Here is a 26,198-nt window from a genome sequence, read left to right on the forward strand (position 1 = left end):
TATATAATAATTCTAACTGTAAAAACTGAAGAAGCTATTTGTGTTAACACCAAAGCACCTTTTGTATAAAATATCATTGCATAAAAATTACAGTAAAACAAAAAGTCAATTCCGTTTATACCTGTTTGAGCATAGGATATGGTGGGTTTTTTTGATAGTATTTGACTAGCTCTAGTAATCTATTTGCTATTCACTTTTTCCTAGTACTATATCATTTGAAAGGGAGTATCTAGGTGCACTATATAAAGAACTACTTTAGAAAAGCAACAGCTTAGATCTTACTGACATTTTAACAGCTCAACCATGGTACATGGAAGTATGTCCATTTGTTTATCTTAAGGCATAGAGTCACAGTTCAATCTTCCTATTACAACTGTTTGCAGACTACTAAGATAACACAGCCAAGAACAACATTGCAGAACCTTGCAATATATTGGAAAACTGCTTGAAAGAAGAGGAGAATAACTATTAAAAGGTGATTAGAAGAATTAAGACAACTGTGGTCTTCACTGACCAACTGCCAGTCCTGCATCTCTTGCAGAGCAGTTAGCATACAAGGAACATGGCAAAAGTTTTTCCTTATTGAGATGCTCTTGCTCCATAGATCCTCTAAACCATTTAGCTGTCCAGAAAATACGCTTGCCTGCCTGTAGTTCTACTATGAACAAGCTTTGGCAACTAGGTCTTGAGCAGAGTGGTTAATGAGTGTTGACAATGCTTAACCTCAAAGACAGTAAGCATGGTGAATGAGTGAATTGTGAAAACGTTAGAAGCACAACACATTTTGTACCTCTGAAAGAGGAGTCAAACAAAAAAGGTATTAGCCATGCACTTCGGAGGGGTAACATATTAATGTTTTTTATTGTGCTTGCATTACTTTCCATTTCAACATCTGAAAAAGCTTTTACTAAATGTTTATTTAATTCCGCTGTTTGCCATGGTCTCTGCCCTGCACACTCCTTTCCCTTTCACTTCAAATGGAACTCCTTTGTATGTAGCAATGCACTGGTCATCAGTATGAAGATCAGGTTGGATTTGCTCCCAAATCTTCTTCTTGGGATTAAGTTCCTTCTCGGGATCTCCTGTTTCAAAACAAAGAATAACCTAATAGCACACAACACAGAAGGTAGAGCAAGAGCTCTTGCATGCACACATCAGTGATAGCCCACCTAGCATCACTGCACACACTTTTAAAGGAAAAAAACATCACCTGTGATTCTCAAAATGAAAACTTTAATCAGAATTAGAGACTGCCTAGAAAATGTCTCCAGAGCCTCTCTCAAAATGCTGACCTTTCAGGGGAAAAACATGTTGCAAGTAACAGACCACAAATACTGTCACAAAAGGAAGAAACCAAATCATTGCCAGTTGTTGGTTTACAAAATTTACTAGAGACCAAAAGTATTCTTAAGAATTAAGTAGATGTGGACCACAGAAATACATGACTCTCCAACATACAGGATTGTCGGCATCTCAAGTTTAGCAACTTTTATAAGCAATTAATAGTAAGTGAATTTGGCAGGTGTCCTTACAGTTGGGAAATACTGAACTCAGACAAGAATAGTCCAAAATAAGGTTGCTGACATATAATTTTAGCCCCAAGTTTCAACATTGTTCTGCTACTTTTTCTACTATTTGATGACAAGCTCTGGTGCCTACAATAACAGAAGTATTAAATGTCAGCTTGTACTTCAGTAATTATGGCCTCAGTCTCTATATCTCAGCTCCCTGTTTCTATGTGTACATCATGACAAGCTACCTACGCCCTAGAGGTATTGGCAGTCTAACTATACTAGCAAATTTAAGGATCTTCAATGACCACAAAATGCAGGTTTCTTCTACTAATGCTTTGAAATACCGTTAACAAATTACATAGAATAGTGAAGTATTTCAGAGTGCTATTTTTCCTATTTTTACATAGGCATGAAATGCAAAGTATAGTAACAAAACGGCTAAGCTAAATAAGGTCTCTTGCTGTAAACATTTATACTGAATAAATTGCTGTCTGCTGATATGACCTAGAAAAAGCAAGACAACCAATTTGCTGTACAATTATTTTCTTTTCAAAGGTCAAGTAAATTTAATCTCTTAATTCTAATGCAATGCAGATTCCCTTAAAGAAATAAGATACTTCATTAAGAAAGTTATTTAATCATAATGCTGTCAAGGTGTTCTTGACCACTTGTGTGTAATACAGGCAAGACAAATTAAAAAAACCCACAAGACTTGTTTTAAATATAATTAGAGCATATTTAAATGCTGAAAGGGATCCCATGCTATTTCACTGTTGATGCACTATATATATACACACACATATATATACATATTTTTATTTTTATTTTTATTTTATTTTTAGTTTTTACTTGCTTGGAGTGCCATATTGGCATAATTCTGCCCAAATTATTAAAATCTTAAGTTCCGGAACAAACTAGAAACAAAAAACAAATCCTAGTAAATATATCCTCCCTGAGATGCTCTCAGAGCAGATAACAGTTCCTAAAGGAAAATAAGGAGTTCTCTAAGTAAGCAGAATGTCAAGTACTTTCACCTTCCACTACTCAGTGTCCCAAAACATTCAGGAAGAAAAACTATAAGGCTATAGGGATTTTAACATACATGTTTCTAGTAGCTGGTTGAAATTAATTACTGCTTGGTTTTCAGTTGTTCAGTTTACTTACATTCTCATTGCTTGCAAAAGTAAGTTACGTTTGCCTGTGGATGGGTCTAACTTCTGTTGCTTCTATATCTGTAACTATGCAAGAGAAGCAGACCAGGCCAGATTTCTCTGCTAAGCAGGCTGACCTTGCCAGAGCAAGATTCAACAATTTGAGTTATTTCATAACCACAGTGCACTTAATATTTAAAAGAAAACTTAGTAATACCATCAATAAATTAAACAGATTTAATTGCGCTTCTTCACAAAAATAAAAATCTTGCTCAATGCTCAAGTTCACGAACAAAGACAGACTTGGATTTAGACCAAAGTGAATGCATAAGAACTACTAAAACGATTAAACAGAATGTTAAATGATCCATTGTGCATTTCCTTCTCCCTCCTCAGATATAAAAAGCAAGTGATTTTTTTCAGTTAAAAAAAAACAAAAACAAAAAACAACCAAAACCTGACTTTTATTATTAAAAGAACACGCTTTGGATGTTAATAAGTTTCTTTGGAATCCTGCATCAAGCTCCTTTGGGATCTCTGGTGAGCTCATATTAGATTAGCATTGGCAATGATTTTAAATACTACCAGAGCTTTAGGCTGTGCATTTCCCTATGCTTTTTCCTCATTGCATTCCTTCTTCCCATAAAATATTCTTTAGAAGGTTTTCTATAAATAAAATAAATTTAAACTTGCAACGGTTTAATGAGCTTCCCACTCTCTTTACATAAAAAGGGCCAAGTAAGAGGTCACGCAGTTTGTTAAATGTATCATTTGGTCTAGCAGTTTAAATACTACAAAATAAATTCTCATGATAAGCAGGAAACCTCCCCACTCTGTAAAAGCTCAGTCACTATTGCAAAACTATCTCAGTGCAAGAACAGGCAAAAAGATGTGGTGATGTGTGACTTTATGAAATGTTAATACTACTTAGCCCACTGTGCAACTGCAGGAAAGTATTCGTACACCAAAGCTTTGATTAAATAAAACCTACTAAATGCAGACTAAGCACTGCGCTCCAGTCTTAAGAATTCAAGTGATAATTATTAACTCAATTGCCAGGGATTCTTAGACTAGAATTATTATTTAATTATGTAACTTTAACAGATCTGTGGTTCCTTCAGCATTTTTGCATTAAAAAAATTTGCCAAAGCAACAATTATACTGCCATTAGAAAAAAGATTTCACTGTTAGCTGTGAAAAATCCAAGAATTACTACTGTCTTACAGCAATTACTGTGTAGGAGGATGTAGTATTTACAGACATGTGATTGAATTATTTTTATATGGCTTATGAATCAGATCTTTGCCACTGAAGGTGGATAAAAATGTGATCAAGTTTTTCATACAAAGGCCCAACAGATGCTGAAGATTCATGTACTGGAGTATAAACAGTCTAAAAGTTCCCTTAGGGGCAATAATATCAAATAAACAAGAAAAGAACACTCTTCAAGACAACAGCATTCCTTATCAAATCACTCCTCTATGACACTCAAGATGGTTCTAGGAAATCTCTCAAGTTTCTGTAGAAAAAAAGGTCAATTGGTTTGATTCAAGATAGCACACGTTTACTTTGACCAAAATGACCAAGGAAAATTAGCCTGTATCTCATGGATATTTTATACGGTGGAGAGAGTAGGCTTAAAAGTAACTCTGTTCCAAGCTGCTTGATAGACAGCTCTGTGTGTTTTAGAGTTGCTTTATTGTTGTTGCTGCTTCTGCTGCTTCACAGGCTTTCATACTTCAAACGAAAATAAGAGCCAGCTGTCCTTTCTATTTTAATTTCAAGGCCTCAAACAGAATCTTAATGTTTTAAAATTACTCTTTAAAAAAAAAAGATCAGAATATAAATGGTTACAATTAAGCACTGAAATTAAATGACAGCAAGGATTCTACCCTCTTGATAGCAGCATCAGTGAAGTGCCATATTGCCTTTGAGGAAACAGCAGCTAAGAAACATGTGAGATTTTAACAGAAAAAGGGTGAGTGAAAGATACAGCCATGTAACTCCATTAAGAATTGAGAAACAGTTTTCTAGTCTCACAGTAAGTTGTCCCCTACTTTGCTGAGGAACAAAAGAAAAAAAGCAAACAGACAAACAACCCCCCCAACTGTTTAAAAAGGAGAAAAAAGCGAAAACAAACGCCAAACCCAAACCAAACCAGAAAAAGGAATTGGGCAAAGATGACAGGGACCAAACCCATCAAAAGTTCTTAGTTGCTTGGACAAGAAGGTAAGTGGCAACGATCTTAGTCTCTAGCTAAAAAAAATAAATTTTAAAAAACGACCAACCAAAACAAAACAAACAAGAAAACCCAAACCTACCAATAAACAGTATTAATATCTTAGTTTACAATGGCAATACGCAAAAGACAAATACACAACAAATTAAGTTACAGAAGCAGGTGCTATGAATATTATAGGCTACTCTTACTAATATGGCATTTCTACCCCTCCGATCCTCTCCATCCCTCCCTCCTCAAAAAAACCAAAGAAACAACCCTAGCCCAAGTTCTGACACTTTCATTAGTGGGAAATTACTTTCATTTCAGCACCGAGGTCAACTCGGCATAACTCTTTCCTCCAATTTCGCAAAAATCTACTTACCAGGAAAGCCTTCAAAGGTGATTCTATCCCCAGGTACTGCCCCAGGTGGGGGAGCCAGAATTTCCACTTTTTCTGGGGAGCTGGCACACATCACCATTGCTTGAGATACCACTCCTCTCATCTTTGCAGGCTTCAAGTTACAGAGTAGTACTGCCATGCGATTCTGCATCTTGGGGCAGGAAAACAGAAGGATGTGAGTACTTACATGCCACGTGCTTTTGGGCACTCTAATTACTTCATTATAAGAAAAGAATTACAATGAAGAGACCTTGACATAGATGTTGCATACAACAACAGATGCACAATTTTAATGCCTGCGCATGAGTAACAACACTTAAACCACTTAAGAGCTGGTCAGTGAACAGTGGAGTAAACGGTGAATTGTGACACACTTATAGAAATATAAAATGTGCAATTCAGAAATCCAGAAACCAGGTGATACATTTCACCTGCGTTCTGTCTTTACTTCTTCTGTACCACCACTATAGTCCACTTTCAACACAGCACCATTAACCAATTTCCATTTAATAATACAAAATCAAAAAACTCTACGAAACAGTCAAGTTCACAGACAAAATTTTCAATCTGTGTACACTAGCTCACTTGAATCTTAAATTTTATCTTATTTAACCCAAATGAAACCACCAAAAATGGCTGTATATACTGTGCACTGTTAGAGCAAAACCATAAAACCAGATTTCTCCCTTTGTTACTTTATTTTAATAAAAATTATAATAGTAAACCTGAGAAAATATACTTTGCTAGGTGAAACTGCCACACTTAAGCCTAGAAAACAAACCACACTTCCAAACTGAACAAAAAAATCAAACCCAGAACCTTCTTAAGAGACATATAGAAAGTAAGGAAGCCTTAATTCCCATACTTCTAATACGTGCCTCTCTCTCTCTCACTCTCCGTCTCCCCGCTCTCCGTATTCCTAAATTTCAGTCTTCATGCATTAAAATATAATCTTTAAACAAAACTGTAGGACTAATACTTAATAAATATCATATGATTAACTACTCTGACTATTGCATATTTTTCAAGCAGAACATTTTAAAAAGCAAAAAATAGAAATCTCAAAAAAACCAGTTATAATGCAAAATTGACCTTGCATAAAAAAAATTTCAGCCAGTGCTTAAGTTATTGCTATGAATATAAATAGCCCAAAACACAATAAATTGCTGTAAAATGTCAATGACTCTAGAATTTAAGCTGTAGGCATTATCTAACACAGAGCAGCAATTAGCAAATATATAGACAGAATAAAAGAAACAAGATTTCTGCATTGAGTACTCAACTTTAATTTGACTAACTGGAAAAAATTCTAACTTCAGAACATTGCTTTTTTATTACAGATTATACAATTGACAAAACCAGACTGCACTAATACAGAAATGGAAATCATCGTCTTCATCAGACTAACAGGATAGAAACCCAAACTACCATCATGACATTCCCTCCAATCACAGTGGCCTCAAACACTGCTAAATTACCACATCGCACACTGCAATCGTAAGTAGCTGAACTTTTGGTGAATTATGTCTGAATTACTTGATCTGATGTACACATTTCTTTAACTATATGGCAGTAGTCACATGCCAGGCCTTTACATTTTTGAACACTTAAAAAAACCCACAAAGATGCAAGCTTGCCCCTACTGTCCAACAAAGACTTTCCAAAATCAAAACCAGACACACCAACTAACTGTTCCTAACAAATGACCCCTAATTCTCTGTTAATGAGTACTTTGGATTTTTTTTTCAGAGAGAAAGTGAGTTAAAGAGAAAAGGCTTACTGGTGCTGCATTCTGTACACTTCATGTGCATAAGTTTATTTAGAAAGGCTTTTAAGATGCTTTTTTCTACACACTTTCTTGAGAGCAGACTTCTAAAAATAAGCAATTTTAATTTCTGCCCACTGTAAATCCAGTAACTGGACACTGCAGAACAGTCATTGTATTCAGTCATTTTATTCATTTCAATAACTTTCTGTGTGATAGAAACAACAATCAGTTTTAATTGACTCCTACATTACAGTCTTACTACAGGGACAGGGTGTGAATAGGGATTGAAAAGGCATTTGAGAAAACGTAGCTTTTCCACAGTAAGATCAACTCCTTTATGACCCATTTTGCAGCTGCTCTATACAACATTGCTTTAATTGCCAAGCTTGCCTTTGAATGCAGAAGCAGCCTTCAGTCAACTCCTCCCTTCCACTAATCCTCTAGAAGAGGTGTAAAAGGGAAATATAGCCTTGAAGTCTTAGGCTCTATTCCAGACAAGGAAGGAAAAATATGCATTTTGTATTCCACTGTTGTTTAAGCCACTCACTGCCAGCTAAGTTAAATTGACATACTCTTTGTTTCACTCCATGCCAAACACTTCAACAGGCTATAAAGAGAGTTGGAAGGCAAAGGTTTCAAAAGTTTGGATAGCAAAAAACATATGGATTCTCTATTAAATACTAGGAAACCTAAAGGTAAAGGCACATCTGTTTGGTTTAGGAGTCTACTGTGTACCAACAGCATCACAGAGGAGTCAGAATAAGATTCTGGGATAGAAGCACTGCAAGCAGAAAGGGGGATAAAATATTCAATTAGATTTGGGGTAAGGGTACTTCTCCATTTTCTGAAAAATGTTGTTAAGCATTACTTCCATTTGCATGTTATTTTTGCTTTCATGAATGCAAAAATCTTTTAGCAGAATGAAAACACATGCTATAAACAGATGAAGGTCTTAAGATACTTTAGGAAGAAAAAGGCTATCAGTAAATAACTTTGTCAATACCTGATCCAGAGGAACATGTTTCACTAAACCGCTGACAACAGTCCTTGGGCTTGTTTCACCAACATCCACTTCTTCAACATACAGAGTGTCTGCATCCGGATGCTTTTCAGCAGTAATAATGCAGCCAACACGAAGATCCAGACGAGAAACATCCACAGGTTTTGCATCACCACTTGCAGCAGCTGGCTGCTGTTTCTTCTCCTTCTTTTCACCTATTAAAAGAAAGGTCAGTTCATTAAATAAACATTAAAAAGGCATAAATTGCATATATGACTATGGCAAGTAAGCTGCAATCTCAGAAGTAAGTGTAAATCCAGTGTAAAACACAAAGAAAGAGTAAAGAGTTAGCACCTCTATTACTAGGTAGTTTCCCAGTGGAAAATCATCATACATACTTCAATTATAGATTGTTACTACAAGTAATTTTCACCTTAGAATACAGGTGTTTTCTGGTTTGCAAAGTGAAGTCATATCAAAATTTAAGTGTAGCTAACATGTATGTAAGTGACATACACGCTGTGCCAAAGGCCACTTCAATAAGCCTGATAGTACCATTTTAATAATTAGCAATAACCAGTAAGTCTTGCCATGGTGTTTCACCAGCAAAGGGAAACCAGACAACCGCAACTCATCAGATTACGAGTGCTTAACAACAGCTCCTGACTGTGGACAATGCTAAGTCACTGGAACTGCAGTGTTACAGCCAACATTCTCTACTCCCCAGGAATACTTGTGTGTGAAAATGCTCACAGGTTACAACGTTGCACTGATGGTGAGTCTTTATCCCATGGCAACGTAAGGTTTTGTTATTACTCACACATACTGTATAGTATAAAACAGCAGTGAAGCAACACTCCCCATACTAAGCTGCTTATTTCGAGATGAGCAAGTTACATCCAGTTTGTATTTAAGATTGTCCTGTTTAAAAGGCATTCAAGATTTGTTTAATGACTAATAATCTTTGGAGGATTAAGAAACGTCTAAGAAGTGCTTACTTAAAATAAGCATATTCTGTTATTCTTTTATCCAAGATAGCTCACATATTAATGTAAACTAAGTTCCTTTCTTCAGGGAGCAAAAAGAGGAAAAGCGGACACAGCAGGCAAATCGATTCATTAATCATTGCTCCAGTAAAGGGCTGAAATTAAATCATACATTCAGTAATAAAAAGGCAGTATTTTTTTTTAACATAAGCCATAGCACTTCAAAAATATTTCAGTTGATATATGACAAATAAAAGGCATTTTTAAAAAAAATTGGTTTATTGTTTGTTTTTAAATAAGGGAGTTCAGTCACAAAAGAAATTTGGTATGTATCCCATTTAAGTAAGAATCCGTAGCTTACTTGACAGCCTTCGCTAGCTTCAGTTACTTCAAAATTTTCAGACAGCACGACTTTTCCTACTGTGGCTGTACAAACTGTTTTTTCTGTGCCCAAAATGACTTGAAAGCACTTGCATAAATGAAACACCTTAACTGTCTACCACAGTTAAGAAAATGTGAGTACCTTTTTTTTCTACTTTCTCCTTCTTTTTCTTTTCTTCATCTTCACCTTTAATTTGCTCTTTGGAACCAGGAGATGATGCAACTGCTGCAGTTTGTGGAGCATCATCTGAAAACGACGCTGTAGAAATGGTTGCACCAGGAGGAACTGCAATCTGTTTTACTAAAATTTAAAAACACAGAAGTTAGAAGGGGTATCAGAACTTTGAACACTTGTGACATTTTACATTTCAAACATAGATGAGATAGTAGAGAAAACTGAAAATTTTGCTTAAATACCTAACCTACAACTGCCGAGTACAAAACACACATATAGATTGAGTTACAGTATGATTATGCTGATGAGTTAAGAACAATGTCTTTGACTGCACATCTTTTAACTGGGAAAAAGTGCTAAATACAAGAAAACATATAAACAAACACAACGTCTTTTTGTAGTTTATTTCAACATCTAGTTGCCTTTGCGACTAACTCCATATTTCTCCTTTGTCTAGTTTCAGATTCTAGCTACTACCTCTTGTCATACTGGAGACCATCTCAGAATTTTCTATGTATAAAAATAATTTTTATATTGTAGTCAGATTACTCCTCAATTTCTTTTTTTTCTTGTTAACTAAAGAAACTGAGCCTGAATGACCACATTCTAAAAAATTATCTGCAGCCCTAAAACAATCTGTTGATTCCTCACTTACCTTCCCTAAATTCTACACATTACCTTCATATTTCTCTTTAAACTGCTGGTATAGAATTCTGGACATCATCTCACTATCAATCTTATGAGATAAAAGCATAAGAATCACCTCCCTTCTACATTCTGCTGTTCTCAAGAATCTCATAAAGGCTTTTTCCCAAAACACTGTACTGGGTAAGCAACATCAGAGTGCTAGACAATATCATCTCTGTTCCCTTTCCCTCAAAGATCAGATGATCTGTTCATCTAATTTCTGTGCTCAACTACTTGATAGTGTCAAAGCTAATGTACACTGGTTTACTTCATAAGAAAAGATCTGAATGTAGTCCCATTACCTTTTGGATAAACTAGCTAAATAAAAGAAGATGCATGTCAAGTCAAGTATTAATTTCCTAGTCCTTTCCCATCTTGGAAAAATCTATATACCTTGAGACTTCTCTCTCAAGCAGAACAGATTCTGTGAAATATCCTGTATCTGTCAAGAATTGCTGCAGACTATCAGACAATGGAGAAATATAAACTGTTTGGTTTAGTACACTGAAGGACTTTATTCATACCCAAAAGAAAGAAAGAAGTCTTTTCGAAGACTGAATGTGTTGTTTTACCTGTAAAACCTTCAGTATGGTTGAATACTAGCATCCAGCTACGCTGGGTACTATCTCACTCAATTTACAATATGGACAGCATGGATAAGAATAGTAATAGCTGTTAAGAATAGTAATAGCTGTTGAGGGCAGAATTAGTTCTTTGGAACTAATTTTAAAGACAACATGCTCTATCTGAAACACTTCCATTTTGGTTTTTTCTCTCCTTTCCAATTAATAATATAATGAAGGTGTGAGCTAAATAGAGCTGCACAAATGAATGCAAAGAAGGAAAAACAGTGCAAAGAAAGGCTGGTCTTACTAAAGCATGGAATTGAGATTTAAACCACATTGTTTCTAATTTTATATTACCACAGATTTTCTAACAAGTCACTGCCCATCTGTACTTTGAACTATGGCTTGATTTTCCATAGGGATTTTTCAGTCATGGTAGACTAAATACTCAGTATTACGTATCAAGAAGTGTTAGACAGTCAGTAATTTCTAAGGTATTATAAGGAATTATTACCATCAGTCAAGTTTGAGGCTTATTACGAAAGGCACTTTACAAAAACATACAAAGAACCAGTTCCATGACTGATTTAAGATTTGGCATGTGTACCTGTTAGGCTTGCAGATTACTAAAATGTTGTCATAGGCATGGAACCTAGGAAAATCCAGGGTTTGTAGGAAATGCCATAGAGTAACACACAGAAAGATAAAAAACAAGAATTAAGATAGCACAAAATATCATCAAAATTAACTAGATTTATCTTGTATGAGGACAGAACCTTTTTCCCCACCTCCATTTCGAATTTCTGCCTGAATCAGCTCCTGCTTCAGCCCTTCAATTTCTTTCTTCAGTTTAGCATTTTCCACACGGAGTTTCTTCTCTTCTCGGAGAGATGCCTGCAAGACTAGAGTTGACACTTTATTAGAAACAACAGGCTTTGATAAGTAGCATTCAATATTTGGAAAACAGAGATTTTGTTTCTAGAGCAAAGTGAAACATGGCAAGCCAAACACCAAAAAAAGTGGAAACTTTCAAGGAGTATATCATCACAAGTGTTTTGGAATCCTTTTTTGTTGAACTAGACATTTATACAATGTACTCAAGTTACCTCTCAATAGCTTCTCAGTCTTCTAAACAGACTCAGGAGAAAAAATTCCAAGAAGCCTATTAGAAAAACTTTGAAGGTGTTTGTAATATGGAGCATCTTAATTCACTGATACCGGTATGTACAAAATACATAAAAGCAGTAACACATTCCTCCCAGCTCCCTTTCTTCCCCAAATGGAGTCACTTCCTATAAAATTTCCATAATCTGTTTGTGTCATTAATCCTTCCTCATTCGTGTCTTTTCTATTTCAGAATAAGCAGCTTCAGAAAAAGCCACAAACCACAAGACAGCGAAGCAGTGCTACTATTACATGCTTTATTTTGGAGAAAGTGAAACACGCTTAGAAGGCTGACAGCACCAGTGAAGTTGTCCATGTTCTCATTTTTTTCTCCTATGAGTATTTAATACTAACCATCTGGTTAACAAGTTTATCATAAGATAGATAATTCCTTACTAGCTTTCTCCTTGAGCAGAGCTACTTGTTGCTTGAGGTATTCAATAACTTGGTCGGCCTCTGCACCTTTCTGCTCCAGCCTGTTCAGCACTGCATTGTTGGCTGCCATCTTCACCAAGAAACGGGCTAAAAACCTAGACAAATAACAGACAGTATAAAGTAAATGACTTTGTAATGTAATCACTCTATCATGTCTTACCACATGAAGCAGTTCTAAAATCAGTGGTTGAATAAGAAAATTAGCTAAGTGAACAAGCCAGGCTCCCAACTCCTAATGCAAAGCCCAAACAAAAAGCAATGTTAAATGGAATCTGATGTTTGACAGCTGCTTTCAAGTATTTTGGAAAAAAAGCTACTTTTCTTCCCAGCTGCAGAAAACATGTTCTTCCTTCATGAAACCAAAAATATTCCACCTTCTCAGAAACGTCTGAATAAATCAGGGAAAAGAGGGAACAGGTTGGACAGCAGAACACTGTATCCTGGTTTTAGCTGAAAAAAGATGGATTAAGTGTACCCGGAATTTTATCGAGACTAAGAAAACAGAATCATCCTGTGAAAATTTTCAAAAAATTTTCAGTATATTCTGAATAAATTTATTAAAATACTTCATACATTGTGGTTGTGCATACATTGAGAATTTACTGTCATTTTACTGTTAAGCAGAATTCATCACTATTTTTATAGATTAATGCAACTTTCATTCAGGACTACACCTTCAGAATTATTTTAGCATGATTTTGATTGCCTTATTTTGTTTCCCCTGAAATGGAAGACTAAGCACTCAGGTAAGAAATTAAAGCAGCAGGAAACACAAAAGACCAGTAAAGGCAAGAGCACAAATAAACGCTGTTTAACCTTCTTTCAGATTCCTTTTACTGGGTTTCTCCAGTGTTCCAGAAACTAGCTACGCCTTGTGTACAGCTCTTATTTCTTGAAAGCTACCAAATTCGGTCTACTTCCTTCTCTGCAACATTTGTGTCTAACCATAAAAGTACCAATAGTGGCAACAGAATGATGAACAGTTACAGTCACTGGTATCTGCAGCAGATAGAGCTTCTACCTTCCTACTCAGTATCTAGATGAGGAAAGAATCTGTACTAACAGCTGCCTCATCTGTAAATCAAGAAAGAAAACTGATTATAGGTGGGAAGAAAAGACACTGCAGATCTTCACAAGCAACAGTGATGTAATTCCTGTGAATGTGCCCATCAACTGCAACAAAGATAAGAACCGGTAAGAAAATGGCAATCCAGATACGTGCATTGGCTTCTCTACTTGATTAGAGCCCCAAAATGCCTTTTCTCATATCAAATTGGCAGAATATTTCCTATTTTATTGCAAGATTATTCTGACACTATGACCTAAATCTGTTTGTAACATACAAATATTCTCTGTTGGGATTTGCAACAAGAGCCATGCTGAAGACAAAACAGGTTTAGAGGCAACTGAAAGGTGAACAGATGCAAACACACTCATGCCAGTGTCAACGTATCACCTTTGCTGCACTCTCAGTATCAACCTACTTTTGGTATCTGATCTTCTATTACAAAGAACTCAATTCTCCACAGTTATACTTTTTTTTTCCTCAAAAAGAAAAAAAATGGCAAAAGATAATGAATCAGATAATTAAAGTTCTCAAAGGAAAATTCACCAAGCCAGAGAAATATACAGTAGTCAGACTATGCATGAGTTATATTGCTCCTGCAAACGTGATGAATGAACCAACACTTTGCCTTCTTTGCAACCTAACACAGTTGAAGGCTGTTTTATGCACACTGCTTCGCTTAGAGATGCAAGAGTATTACTGCCCTCACACCTTCCACTCATCCACAACAGACTTTTCTTCTTAAAAAAAAAAAAAAAAAAAAAGAAACTCTAAAAGAGAGAAGAGCAGCAAAATCATCTTTCCAGGACAACTAAAGTAATTTCAGTACTCAAATTAATATCTACTAATAAGAAATTAATTTTCTTTTCATGTGCATTCTGAACAGAGGGGTTTAAAAAGGAAAACAGTGATTCCAATAAGTTCCTGATTTAGATGTTGAATGGAAATAGACATAAAACTATTATGGCACAATGCAGCACAGTACAAAGCCTGGGGTATTACTGTCTGCATACCAGTAAGATTTCTTGCAAGCTACATATTCTCTCAGGGGAACACAACACTAACAGTGGAAACTCTGCCAACAACAACAGAAACACTACTAAAACTTCAAAGTGAATAGAATTGGTACATTTTACAGGTTTTAGCCAAGTTGGCTAATGAACTGAAGATCTGGAAATGAAGTTACATGATTACAATGGGTAGACATTTTCCCACTTGTCAAATAAATTTCTGTAAACCTAGTATTATAACAATAACACAAAGAGATAGGTATTTCCGATACTAATATAAAGAACCAACAGGATAAAATGAACTGCTGCACAGGCACAACAACCCACAAAACTGCATCTAAGAAGGGCACATAATAAAGTCAAGATCCACCCTTTATTATAAAACACAAAACACATTAAAAACATTAGCACTGCAACAATCAAAGGTTACAGTCAATGAATTTTTGGATTCCTTTTAAAGTTTGCCCTATTTCTTTTGCCCTCCTCTTACCTTGACACCCCTCCACCCTGCCCTGCACCAAAAAACCCAAACCCAAACCAAACCACAAAACCCATCAAAACCAAAAATCCAACTCCCACTGGTGATAAACAAACTAAAATAGGAAAGAAAACCAGGAATAACATGATTCTGGTTTTTAAGCTATATCTTATTACAGACACATTCTGATCTGTTTTGCAGAAAATGTTCCAGAGGCCAACTGAAAGCAAAGGCACTTCATACAGTTGTGCCTAATGAGCTGCTTTCCCTTCAAGCAAAAAATAGTTCTGAAAAACAAGTAAGGAGCAGCTATATTCAGACCTTCTGAAAAGAGTAACCTCCTGAAGTTACCTGGTTGCTCAGCTAAGGGAAACTTTAATCTCAGACCTCTGAGGACTACTTTGTTACCCACAAGACATTGAGAACTGCTCCAAAACCCACTTGCTTCACTATAATGGAACTCAATCTTCAAATGGAAGTCTCAAGTCCTGCAGTTACTCACGAAGTTACAGATCAACACATGAACATTTTTTACTTTCTCATCATTCTAATTACTGATTAAAAGAGTTGCCTATCTTTAAAAAACAAACAAACAAACAAAGAAACAAAAAAAACCAAACACCACAAATAAAAAAAACAACCAACCAACCAACCAAAAAATCCCACAGGAAGCCCTGCCTCCTGCAGTCTTTTAAGTAGCTGCAGTACCCTCACAGGAAAAAATACAACATTATTCAACTTTGTTTCTCAAGAGCACATAATGTGGAAGAGTCCCCAAAGTGGCAAACTCTCTATAATAAATCAAGACTTCTCATGGAGTACAAACTACCTCAAAATTTCAACATGTTTTACAAATACTGGTTTATCACCACTGGTCTAGATCTTATAACATAACCAGATCAAAAAGTAATTACACAAAGAAGATGCTAAAAACGCAAGACTTGTTGTAGCTTACTCTTCAATATGAATATTCTCTGTTTTTAAAAGCAAGAAAAAGCCAAAAACCCCATAAAATGAATGACAAGATTTAAATCTTAAACCGTAAAAACTGTTTTTGGAATCTATCCATAGTTTGAACATGGAACCAATTACTTTTTACTATTGGAAAAGCAATCATTTAACCAAAAAAACCCCAGAAACTGGAAGCCAACTGATTCCCAATACCTATAATAATTACCTCTAAGCATTCATTTTTCCAGCTGGAGGTTTAAAAAAAGCTCAGTACTTCCAAGTTCTCAGCTTTTCCTTGCAATGCTTTGTTAACGTCGACACACAAAACAAGATTCCTAAACTGTACACCACCTAACATGCAGGCTGCTTAGTAAGAATTACTGCATACAGATCAACAAGTTCTCCATGTATGCGTCGAGTACACCTCTGATAGCGACACAGATTTACTTCACAGAATCACAGAATGGTAGGGGTGTGAAGATCTCTGGAGATCATCCACTCCAACCCCTCTGACAGAGCAGGATCACCTACAGCAGGTTGCACAAGACAGCGTCCAGGTGGGTTTTGAATGTCTCCAGAGAAGGAGACTCTACAACCTCTCTGGGCAGCCTGTTCCAGTGCTCTGTCGCTCTCACATCAAAGAAAATATTCCTCATGTTGAGCTCGAACCTCCTGTGTTCCAGTTTGTACCTGTTGCCTTTGTGACTTGTCCTGTCACAGGGCACCACTGAAAAGAATTTGAGTTCATCTTGACACCAGTCTGGCTCTTGACACCCACCATTTAGACATTTATATTTCAGCGTTTTCAATTCGCTAAAGTCTTATGCTGCTCTCTTTAGGTGACAGGTATCTTATTTCTTGTTCTCATCCTTTCCCACAGACCTTAATGCAAAACAACTAAACACCATGCACATTTCAGTTGGCCACCCTGGGCATGTGTTGAGACAAAAAGTTGCCAAATTTTGTCTCAAATGCCATAAAATGAAACAAAAATCATCACAATTCCCAGCTGTTCCTCTCTTTCTCTCCCACATACACACTAACTCCACAATAAGAGGATAAGCTTTCACAGCTCGCCACATCTAGACAGTGTTCTTCATCGCACAGCTGCTTCGATCCGACCCATCACTGCTCTTCACTTTATGCTATTACGGAGGAATCAAGCATTTCTACCACAAAGCCAATCCTACTGATCTTTAGCAAAGAACAGACAGCAATTTCAAGATGGCCCAGATAGCATAAACATATGACTTCAAGAGAATGCCATGTCTATGAACAGCCACCAACCAAGACCTAAGATCAGGCAAGGAGTCTGCAAAAATAAGTCTGCAAAAAGATGTGTTTGCTTTTCAAGTGAAATGCTCTGTTCAAATTAAAAGTTTGTCATTACAAAGCGAAACCAGTGGGATCAGCCTATTCTAAAAGTTATCAACAACACAAAGGCAATTTCTAACGCTAACTAAAGTTAATTAATTTAAACTATAGGAAAATATTTAATGACAATTCCTCTTCCTAAGCTTTTGGTCTTAAGTCTCAAGCAGCTCTCAAATTAAACTTCTCTTCTGCCATGAGATGTCTCAAGACACTCTAGTGGGGATAACTTGAATAGCAAAGTATCCTACTTTCTGTAAAAAATAAAGAGTACCAACAATCACTTTGTTTCTGCATGAAGTGTGTTCAAAGTGTTTTATCGGAGCATCCTTTTTGGGTATGGCCATTTCTGGCATGCAATCTTATAAAACCCCATAAAAATATACCAGAACATGCCAGCTGTTTGCCAGATTCTGCTTTCCTATGCTTTGCACTTCTATGAACTGTCAGGACACAGTGAACCAGATTTAAGAATCTCACATCACACCTTTTTATTCTGCAAAAGAACAGTAGTGAGAAGATCAAAACAGAAGGAGAAAGAATGGAACTATGTTACCTTCTGCATAACCAAAGCATCAATGCAAGTAGGAAATTGTTGTAACTTGTCCCATCTTCTCCTGTCACAGAGTACTGGGATTCATGCTTTAAAAAACAAATTTTCTCTTACAGGTTTTTCCTAACTTCTGATGAAGTATTGTAGACTTGATGCTGTAAAGATTTTTGTCTAAGATTTACAAAATCTGATTTGATTTCACATTTTTGGTAGAAAAACTTAGGGTTCAGTTATAAAAACTATGAAAATTTAAACTATAAAAAAAAGTTAGAAGAGTTACAACTGATTAGTTCTGAGATAAAATCTTAGTTTTGACTGGAACATCTCCCTACTTTAGTCTAATTAAAGCACAGAAGAGCAGATCTCAATCTGTCGTTAGACATAAGAGTCTACAACATTTAGTTAGAAATTTGCAGTGATATAATCCTATTGCTAGGATATTTAGTAAATCAGCTATATTCAGTAAGTTTCATGCAATTACCTGTCACTACCACAGAAGGTTGGGTGTTTCACTGGTTTTATACATTACACATTGTAAAATGCCATCACAGCTTTTACACCCAAATATTCCTTCTCAAAAGCAATTCTAAAAGATTACATGTTTCTAGGCTTCAAAAGACAGCGAATAATCAGATTTACTTATCGGAAACCCAGGTTTTCAACAGTTTTATCTATGGAAAAATATAATACCTCAATTGCAAAATTAAGTAAAACATGAAGCTTTTCACAAACAGGTTTCAAAAACGTGCCTTTGTGGCAGATGCACCCACCCTACTAAAGACCTGAGAAAGACCCAACACAAACAGTGCTAAATTTTCTCGCCCTGGAGGCGCCAGGACTGCCTCCCCCCTCACAGCTCATGTCTGGTCCACACAGTGGGGGGCAAAGGCGGGAAAGTTGGGGTCCTCAGCCAACAGGGGGTGACACGACCATGTATTGACCACAGATCAGATCCGACCAGGGTATAAATGGGGCCCTGCCGGAGGACTCATTTGAGTCGGTCCTCCTCGGAGCAGCGGGTCTGCAGTCGGGGACTCTCCCCTTGAGTTGGGATACCAGTTAAGGTAACTTCTCGAGACTGAGAGCCCTCCCTTTTTGGTGAGTGAGTGAGTGCACATTTTGGATCGTTCGGCCAAAAACTTACGAATTCTTAACTCAGTCAGCTGTGTCTGGTAATATTCCCAACCAGCATATCGAACCTGTATTTGATGAATGTCAGTGGGATGTTGTTTTGGTGAATGAAGTTTTGTCTGCTTCATCTCAGGTGCAGATTAAAGCTTGTCTGAGTTCATTATTTGTGTGCATGTAGCCATTTTGGTGCGATTCTGTGACAGCCTTATAAACCCATACACAAATAGGCCAAAGTATCAGTAAGCAGCAATGTAATGCTGACAAAGAAAACAGAAGTATCTTAGATATTAGATACAACTATTGTATTGCTCGAGACTACTTAATCTCAATCAAAGTCTGTATATTTTTGGCGGAAAAATGGTAAACTCTTGAAAAGCAAAAAGCAACAGCTAGCAATAATAGCACAAAAACCAACAACAACAACAACAAAATATCAAAAACCCCAGACAAAGCCACTGTGGTTTTTTTCAAGACTTTTGAGCAATATTGATGAACTGCAGTGTAAAAACTCAAAATCTAGAAGTTGCCTTCAAATAAACCATCATGGAATCTCATTTTTGACTCTCAGTACTGTATTAGTGATCCCCTTCCAGGTAAGAGAACTGTGGCACTACAAAAGATCAAATGAAATTTTAACTATCAGCCTTGTGTTTTGCTAAAGAAAGAGCGTGGGGGGTTTTTAGTTGTTGTTTTTGTTTGCTTTGTTTTTTTGTTTTGTTTGTTTTTGTTTTGTTTTAGGTTTTTTTGGGGGGGTTGGTTTTTGGTTTCTTTTGAACATGAACAAAATGGAATCACAACCTAAAACATAGGAGGGTATTGTGAAGTATGGCAATACAGTTTTGCAGACTTATAATTGCAAAAAGGTGTAAGAATTCTATCTTTCTCATTCTCCCGACAAGTGATCACTATCACTGGGGCTTTAAACAGTTGAACAGCATGATTATGATTATTCTTTTTTCTGAGCACTTAAATACAATTTTTAAAGTATTCATAAACTGTAAACTCCTGTGTACTCAGTAGTGAAGGCAATTTGCCAAGCAGCAAATTATTAGGCAGAGTTGTATATTTCTAATATATGTTATTTCAGCTCACATCTTTTACACAGTCAGAATTGTTGTTTGCAGACTGCCAAACAACTAACATGTCTAACATAGTCCATCCAAAAAGCAATACCAGCCCTAAGGAATGATTTGCTAGCTCTGGAGACTTACAGTCCAGCCCTTCTGGCTGCCAGATAAATCAAGCTCAATCCCAGCTGCAGACAGGTCTTTTAGTAGTCCTAAGAGCCTACTCCTCCCTATTTTAAAGGGCTGTAAATAGTAAAAACACACATAACCAAACTTTTTCATATTGAGAAGCACTGCAGCATGAAAGAGTTTTTTTTAAAATGTGATGGAACACTGCACAGAAAAGGCCTATCCGCTGGTACTAATTTTGAGGCAATAGAAGTTACTCAGTAAAGATGATTTTTAAACATGAAGACAAGTCTGTCTTGAAAGGGAACAATGCACCAAAGTCACAAGCAATTCACAGCATTAATGAGATAGGCAAAAATTGAATTTATGAGAAGCAATGAATGAAGCATATGTTTGAAAAAATAAAGGTAGAAGCATAAAATTTTTACTTTTGCGACAGGCTTAATTTGAATTAAACTGGATCTCTTGGATCTGTATGGTAGCGATCAAGAGACACTGAATAGGCAGAAGTACGAATCATTTTAGTATTTTGTTCAAGTTTGCATTTCAAGATTTAGTAGATGCCACCACATATTAATTAACTGCATCCTATCTTAACATACTACAGCTGCAAGATTCAAAAGGTAAGTTAGGAGTACTTGCAATTTCATTCACATCCTGGCTGTAAGCCTGTGCTAAATTTGTATTCAGGGAGAAGTTTCTACTAATAGTTGTCTTGGTCCAATTCTGAATTAACTTTGTACTTTTTCCCAGCCTCTGAGGAGAGCACCCCAAGGACTAAACAAAGCAGAGGCATGACTACAAGAAGCTCTGTCCAGGTTAAGACAAAAGTCAAGCAATTTGGACGCAGTTTGTAACAAAATTTTTGCCTTTTGTATACAAAGTTATATGTAACTTAATTTAGTAATCTGAGAAGAACACCCGGTAATTCAATAGATGGCTCAACTTCTTTGCACTGCTTGACTTAAGCCTCAACAGGTTACACACCCACTGCATCTGCCAGGACCCCTGGAAGGTCAGTAGAGATTCATCTGGTTGTGCTTTATCGTAGAGTCTGAAACACAAGCAGCAACTCGTATGCCAAAACAGTTGGACAGCCTTATGTATTTTTTCAGCAATGTGTATCTTCTGGATCCTGCTGCATTAATATTTTAACAGTACTATCAGAATCTTATGGTAAATGATCACCATGTGCAGAAGGAATCCTCACATAAATCCCATGATGGAAAAGATGCAGCACCCACAATATGCTACCTTGTTTCTTTGATCTTAAGCACTTATTTTCAACCCCAAAATACATTCAGTTCTTTGGAACACAAAGCTTATATCAAAAATTGACAGGTTTGGTTGGAATTGTTTTAATTTATAACAGCTTAATTTTCTGAACTAGTGTAGTCAGTGGCTATCACTGAATATAACAATAATAATTAAAAAAATGTAGCTGCTACTCATGCCTCAAAGTATCCTCATAAAACTTGCTTGACAGGAGATGGACTTTACAATTACAGAGACACATATGCCTGTAAATTCAGAAATATAAGTGGACTCAGCTGCAGCTGGACAAGTCTGCAAGGTCAGCATATGCCACAGGAACTCAAGGAATCTGTACTGCAGTTCACCCTCTAGGGTTTTACTGGGGAGTGGAAGCTTTAGATTACTGCTATAAATACAGAGTAAACTACACATAAATCAGATAGCAGGAGAATAATCAGAACTGCACTGAAATCTACCTGTTGATACCAAGTAGAACACCATTTCTTAGATATTTTATTGATTTTTTTTGTAACTTAAGCCTAAAATTGAGCATTCACATTACCTCCTTAATTAATAACAGGCACAGCAGTCATAAAAAGGTAAAGAAAAAAGAAATGTTTACACCTTCTCTCTAAGACAGGTCTCACTTGAGAACAAAAATACATTTTAAAAAGTACCTCTCAAAATCCAGCCTTTTCCTTTTGGGTCCATCAAAGCAATAAGGGTAATAACCCTTGCCAAAACCCCCAGCTGCTAAAAAGACATTTTAAAGATGCCTTCTCCTTAGAAACTTGGAGAGTTTGGAAATAACAATGCCATTAAACAATGAGTTTTATGTCAGCAACAGCCTGCAAAATAATAGTATTGGATAGGTAGTAGGAATACTGATCCCCTTTTCAATTTTAATTCACGATACTCTTAATATCTGAAACCAGCCTACTATTTGTCAAACATAGTTCAACTGTACCAGAAAAAGAATCTTGACATTTATTACTTATACATTAATATCAGCTTTTTCTACATGTAGAAGTAGTATCTTTTAGCACAACTAAAGGAAAACAGGATTTAACCATTCAGTTAAAGAAAGTGCTGAAGTTAAAAATAACCTTTATTTATTCAAGAAAGCATTCAGCAGACACCATGGATGCACAGCAAGAGAATCAGTGCTCTCTAACTACAACCACATTAGCAATTGCTGGTATTTACTGAGGCAGAAATTTAGGTATTCTTTTATGTGAGCCAAATAAAAGCTGAAGAAAATTAAGCCTGAAAATGTGCATGTTTGTGTGCATGTGTCTGTGTGTAATCAATGCAAGAATAATGGCAAACATCTCTTAATACGGAGTAAGAAAGCTGTCAAACCAAAAGCGTTAAGGAGAAAAGGAGTCCTCAGGAAACTCTGAGCCTGTAGTTGCAGTTTCTTATTTACATAGGCAAACCCTCCCACGCACATTCAACAACCCAGTTTTATTCACAACACAAGTAACTGTACTTTCCAGTATTGAATTTACTCACGTAACACAGAAGGACAATATTTTAACGAAAATCTTCTATAAAGATACTAACTTACCCTGCACGGAGAAAATTATTCATTCAGCTGTGGGAGTGAAAAACCTAAATTAACTTTTAAATCTAAAGCAGGCTGACAACAGCTAATCCTCAGCAGCCAGCAGCAGTTACATGTCACTTCAAAACCATGTGCCAGCAGTATTTACCACTGCATGTTTCTGGCATCAGCCTCAAAACACAGGTCTTCCCTTTCATCACATACAGAATGAAGAGACTTGAAATTCCTAGCAAGCATCTCATTTACATAGAAAAACCTCTAGATTAATACTACTGAGAATTGTAACTACTTAACTTTTGGATCAATGATTTTAATTTGTGTGATAGAAATTTACAGAATATTTTTTCCCCTTTTGGAGATAAAAGAAAGGAACTTTGAAGAAAAAGGTTTTCAGTAGACTTGCATTTCTACAGACGGATTTCTCCACTATTCTTAGCAGGAAAACAAATCACCTTCTGAAGCCAGACTGTATAGCAACTACCTATAATTTCTAAAGTGCACAAAGTAACAATTCAAACCATACTTGAAAGCAAGATGTCAGTTTTCCTTCTGCTCAGGCATGAACATCCACCAAAGAGTGAATTATATTACGTGATTATTTCAGATCTTCTACTGATATGAAAAAAATAAGTCAATTTAGAGATGTCCTTTGTATATAAAAAAACCCAAGCCTCACCACTTTTTCCTGTACAGCAAAAGCTCCTTATATTTAACACTGAAGGACTTGTTTTTAAAATGAGACTAATTTAATTCTTATTAACAGAGAACCACTGATCAGATTTTATACACTTATCTCACAATTTAAAAACCAAATCAGTTTGCCAAGACTGATAAATCAAATGTAAATGCCAAGCAAACAAAAGACACTTTTAACTATTATTCTAGCTGACACACAGAAAGGACTTTCCCAAACCAAAGAAGGTGATCTTGGAAGGATTATTTTTGGCCTGTTTTCTGTATTCTAAACTAGAGGGTAAGATCAAGAGTTTTTTTCATTACTTTTTCGCATCCCTTGCAAAACTCTAGCTGTTACAGGACAGTGCCCCCACCTTCTTCTTCCCACTGTTAAATTTAACATTGCACACATTCACGAATAATTTGCCACAATAATGTTCATGCATTGGTACCAAAAAGAACTAAGTCAGGAACATCACTGTTCCTAAGTAACTGGTTTTAGGAGCAACTGACAACCCAATTTCAAAGTAAGTATACTCAGTAGTCCTTTGGGCACAGTCCAGAATAGCAACACTGTTTCTGAGTTTTAGAAGGTTACTATGTTAGTCTAGGTAAACTTCTGCACCACATCTATAAACACTTGAGCACAGCTCAAGAGAAATCACAGCAATATTGTATCTTTTAAAGGTACTAAAAAAAGGAAGCAGCCCAATAATTGTCTTTCAGAATCTTCTTTATAGTTGTATGTAGTGAAAAGCATTTTAGATTCACAGCTTTTAAAACTTCTAGGATGAAAACTATTTTCTCCTCTTTTAATATTAGTTCCGGGCAGAGAACCCCTTGTGCGCTCATCTTTGACACTGAGAGGGCTGATGTCAGCTATTAAGACTGATGGTATCTGACAGAAAAATCCTCCGAGCAGCTTCTGGGGAACAGCAGTATTTCACTTATGGATTCACAGTTTCTTTTGTTTCCATAGCTTAAGACAAATTGAACTAAATTATAATTTTGCTGTGTTCCAAATTATTCTATTAAAAACCCAAACATTAGAAAACCATTATTTTCAATTAGATTATCTTGGTTTAGCATCTTCAAAAGTGCAAATTTGCAGGTAAGTTCTCAGTAAAATTTAATTATAAGCTATACGTAAAGAAAAAAATATACCTATGCCTAGTTCTTATCATAAGCATTATTTTATAGATGGTCATATGGATGCAAAATTACTTACCCACTGTGATGTGGCAGGGTAATTCAACCCCTAAGAAAAGATTAATTTCCCTAATGTACAATTCAGTGTCATATCCTAGTTGGCAACAGTGACTTCCTTAGTGATGGGCTGTTACCAATTTCTAGAGCACTTCACATATGTTTCAAACCTTACAGCAGGACAAACACAAACGCTAATTTCCAGCCTTCATTCCAGCACAGCTGCTGCCAAGCCAAACGTAATGCCTCTTGAATGCCATGTGCAGCCTGTGCACTCCTGTGAGAAACGCAGTCCCTAGCTGCCCTGGCCAGCTGAGCTGCTGAAATGATCTGCTCACTTATCTTCAGGGTCTGAAACAAGATGCCACTACAAAGCTGTATGTTAAACCATAATTGAAAAACACTTTGGGACAGAAACCAGATCCAATAGCATGGGTCATTTCCGAGAGAGGATCCTGAAGTCAGAGACTAATGATTAAACTATTAATTCATACTCAGCTGAAGTTATGTTGGGAAAGCTGCTGATGAGAAGGAAATGGAAATAAAAGTCTTCTTTAATGGGTAGTTTTATGCCAAAAGATTGTACCAAATGATCTCAAGAAGAGATTTGCTAACTCCAGGCAATTTTTGATGATGTTTTATGCATTGTCTGCCACTTTCAAATGCAAAAAGCACCTCAGAATCTGTCTGCTTTCAGATAATTATGATATGAGACAACACACCAGGGAAAGTTATGTGACGAATCCAATCTTCCTCTAATCCAGCATAGAATCTCTGTCAGGTTTTTTCCAGCATTCTGAGGCAAAAATGGGTTCTTCTGAATGAATTGTGTTAAACGGACAAAGGTTCAATACAGTATATATTGCTTTCTAGTATGAATGCTAGTTTAAGTTTCCCTCTCTACAGTTTTTGAAGTCAAGGAACAGTTTCTAGGCTGTTAACTTATATAAAGTGTCCCAATAATTTAAATGTATACAAAGTTATGCAGTGTAACAAAAATCATAAAAGCTAGGTCATCAAAATAGATCCATTTCAGACTACCACAACACTAGGTTGTACATGGAAGTAACTCCTAAGAGAAACCTTATTTTTCATCTTGGTAGGCAGAGAATACTCTTTCACTCATCCCTTTAAAAGTAATTCATACCTTTATTAATACTGTTCACACTTAGTAAGGACAATAAAGGTTTTTTTGGACAAACATCCCCTCCTCCTCAGTTTCTATGGACAGAACGGGTGACCTGCCCTTACCAGAAGCCACTAGCCAACTGACAATATTCTGACAAAACAGA

At 36.3% G+C, this 26,198-nt stretch overlaps 1 protein-coding gene across 1 annotated transcript; it reads right to left on the reverse strand.

Moving 5' to 3' along the window:
- Positions 1-849: 849 nt before the first annotated feature.
- AIMP1 (aminoacyl tRNA synthetase complex-interacting multifunctional protein 1) lies at positions 850-25,109 on the reverse strand. The gene is made up of 7 exons (XM_010186021.1): positions 24,929-25,109; positions 12,410-12,543; positions 11,638-11,751; positions 9,564-9,722; positions 8,058-8,269; positions 5,269-5,437; positions 850-1,082 (listed from the first exon to the last, which is right to left on the reverse strand). The coding sequence occupies exons 2-7, from the start codon at positions 12,516-12,518 to the stop codon at positions 916-918; spliced, it is 930 nt and encodes a 309-aa protein (XP_010184323.1). The 5' UTR covers positions 12,519-12,543; positions 24,929-25,109; the 3' UTR covers positions 850-915.
- Between the last annotated feature and the right edge of the window lie 1,089 nt (positions 25,110-26,198).

The sequence above is a fragment of the Mesitornis unicolor genome, unplaced genomic scaffold, assembly GCF_000695765.1.
Source record: "Mesitornis unicolor isolate BGI_N332 unplaced genomic scaffold, ASM69576v1 scaffold25766, whole genome shotgun sequence".
NCBI classification, from domain to species: Eukaryota; Metazoa; Chordata; class Aves; order Mesitornithiformes; family Mesitornithidae; genus Mesitornis; species Mesitornis unicolor.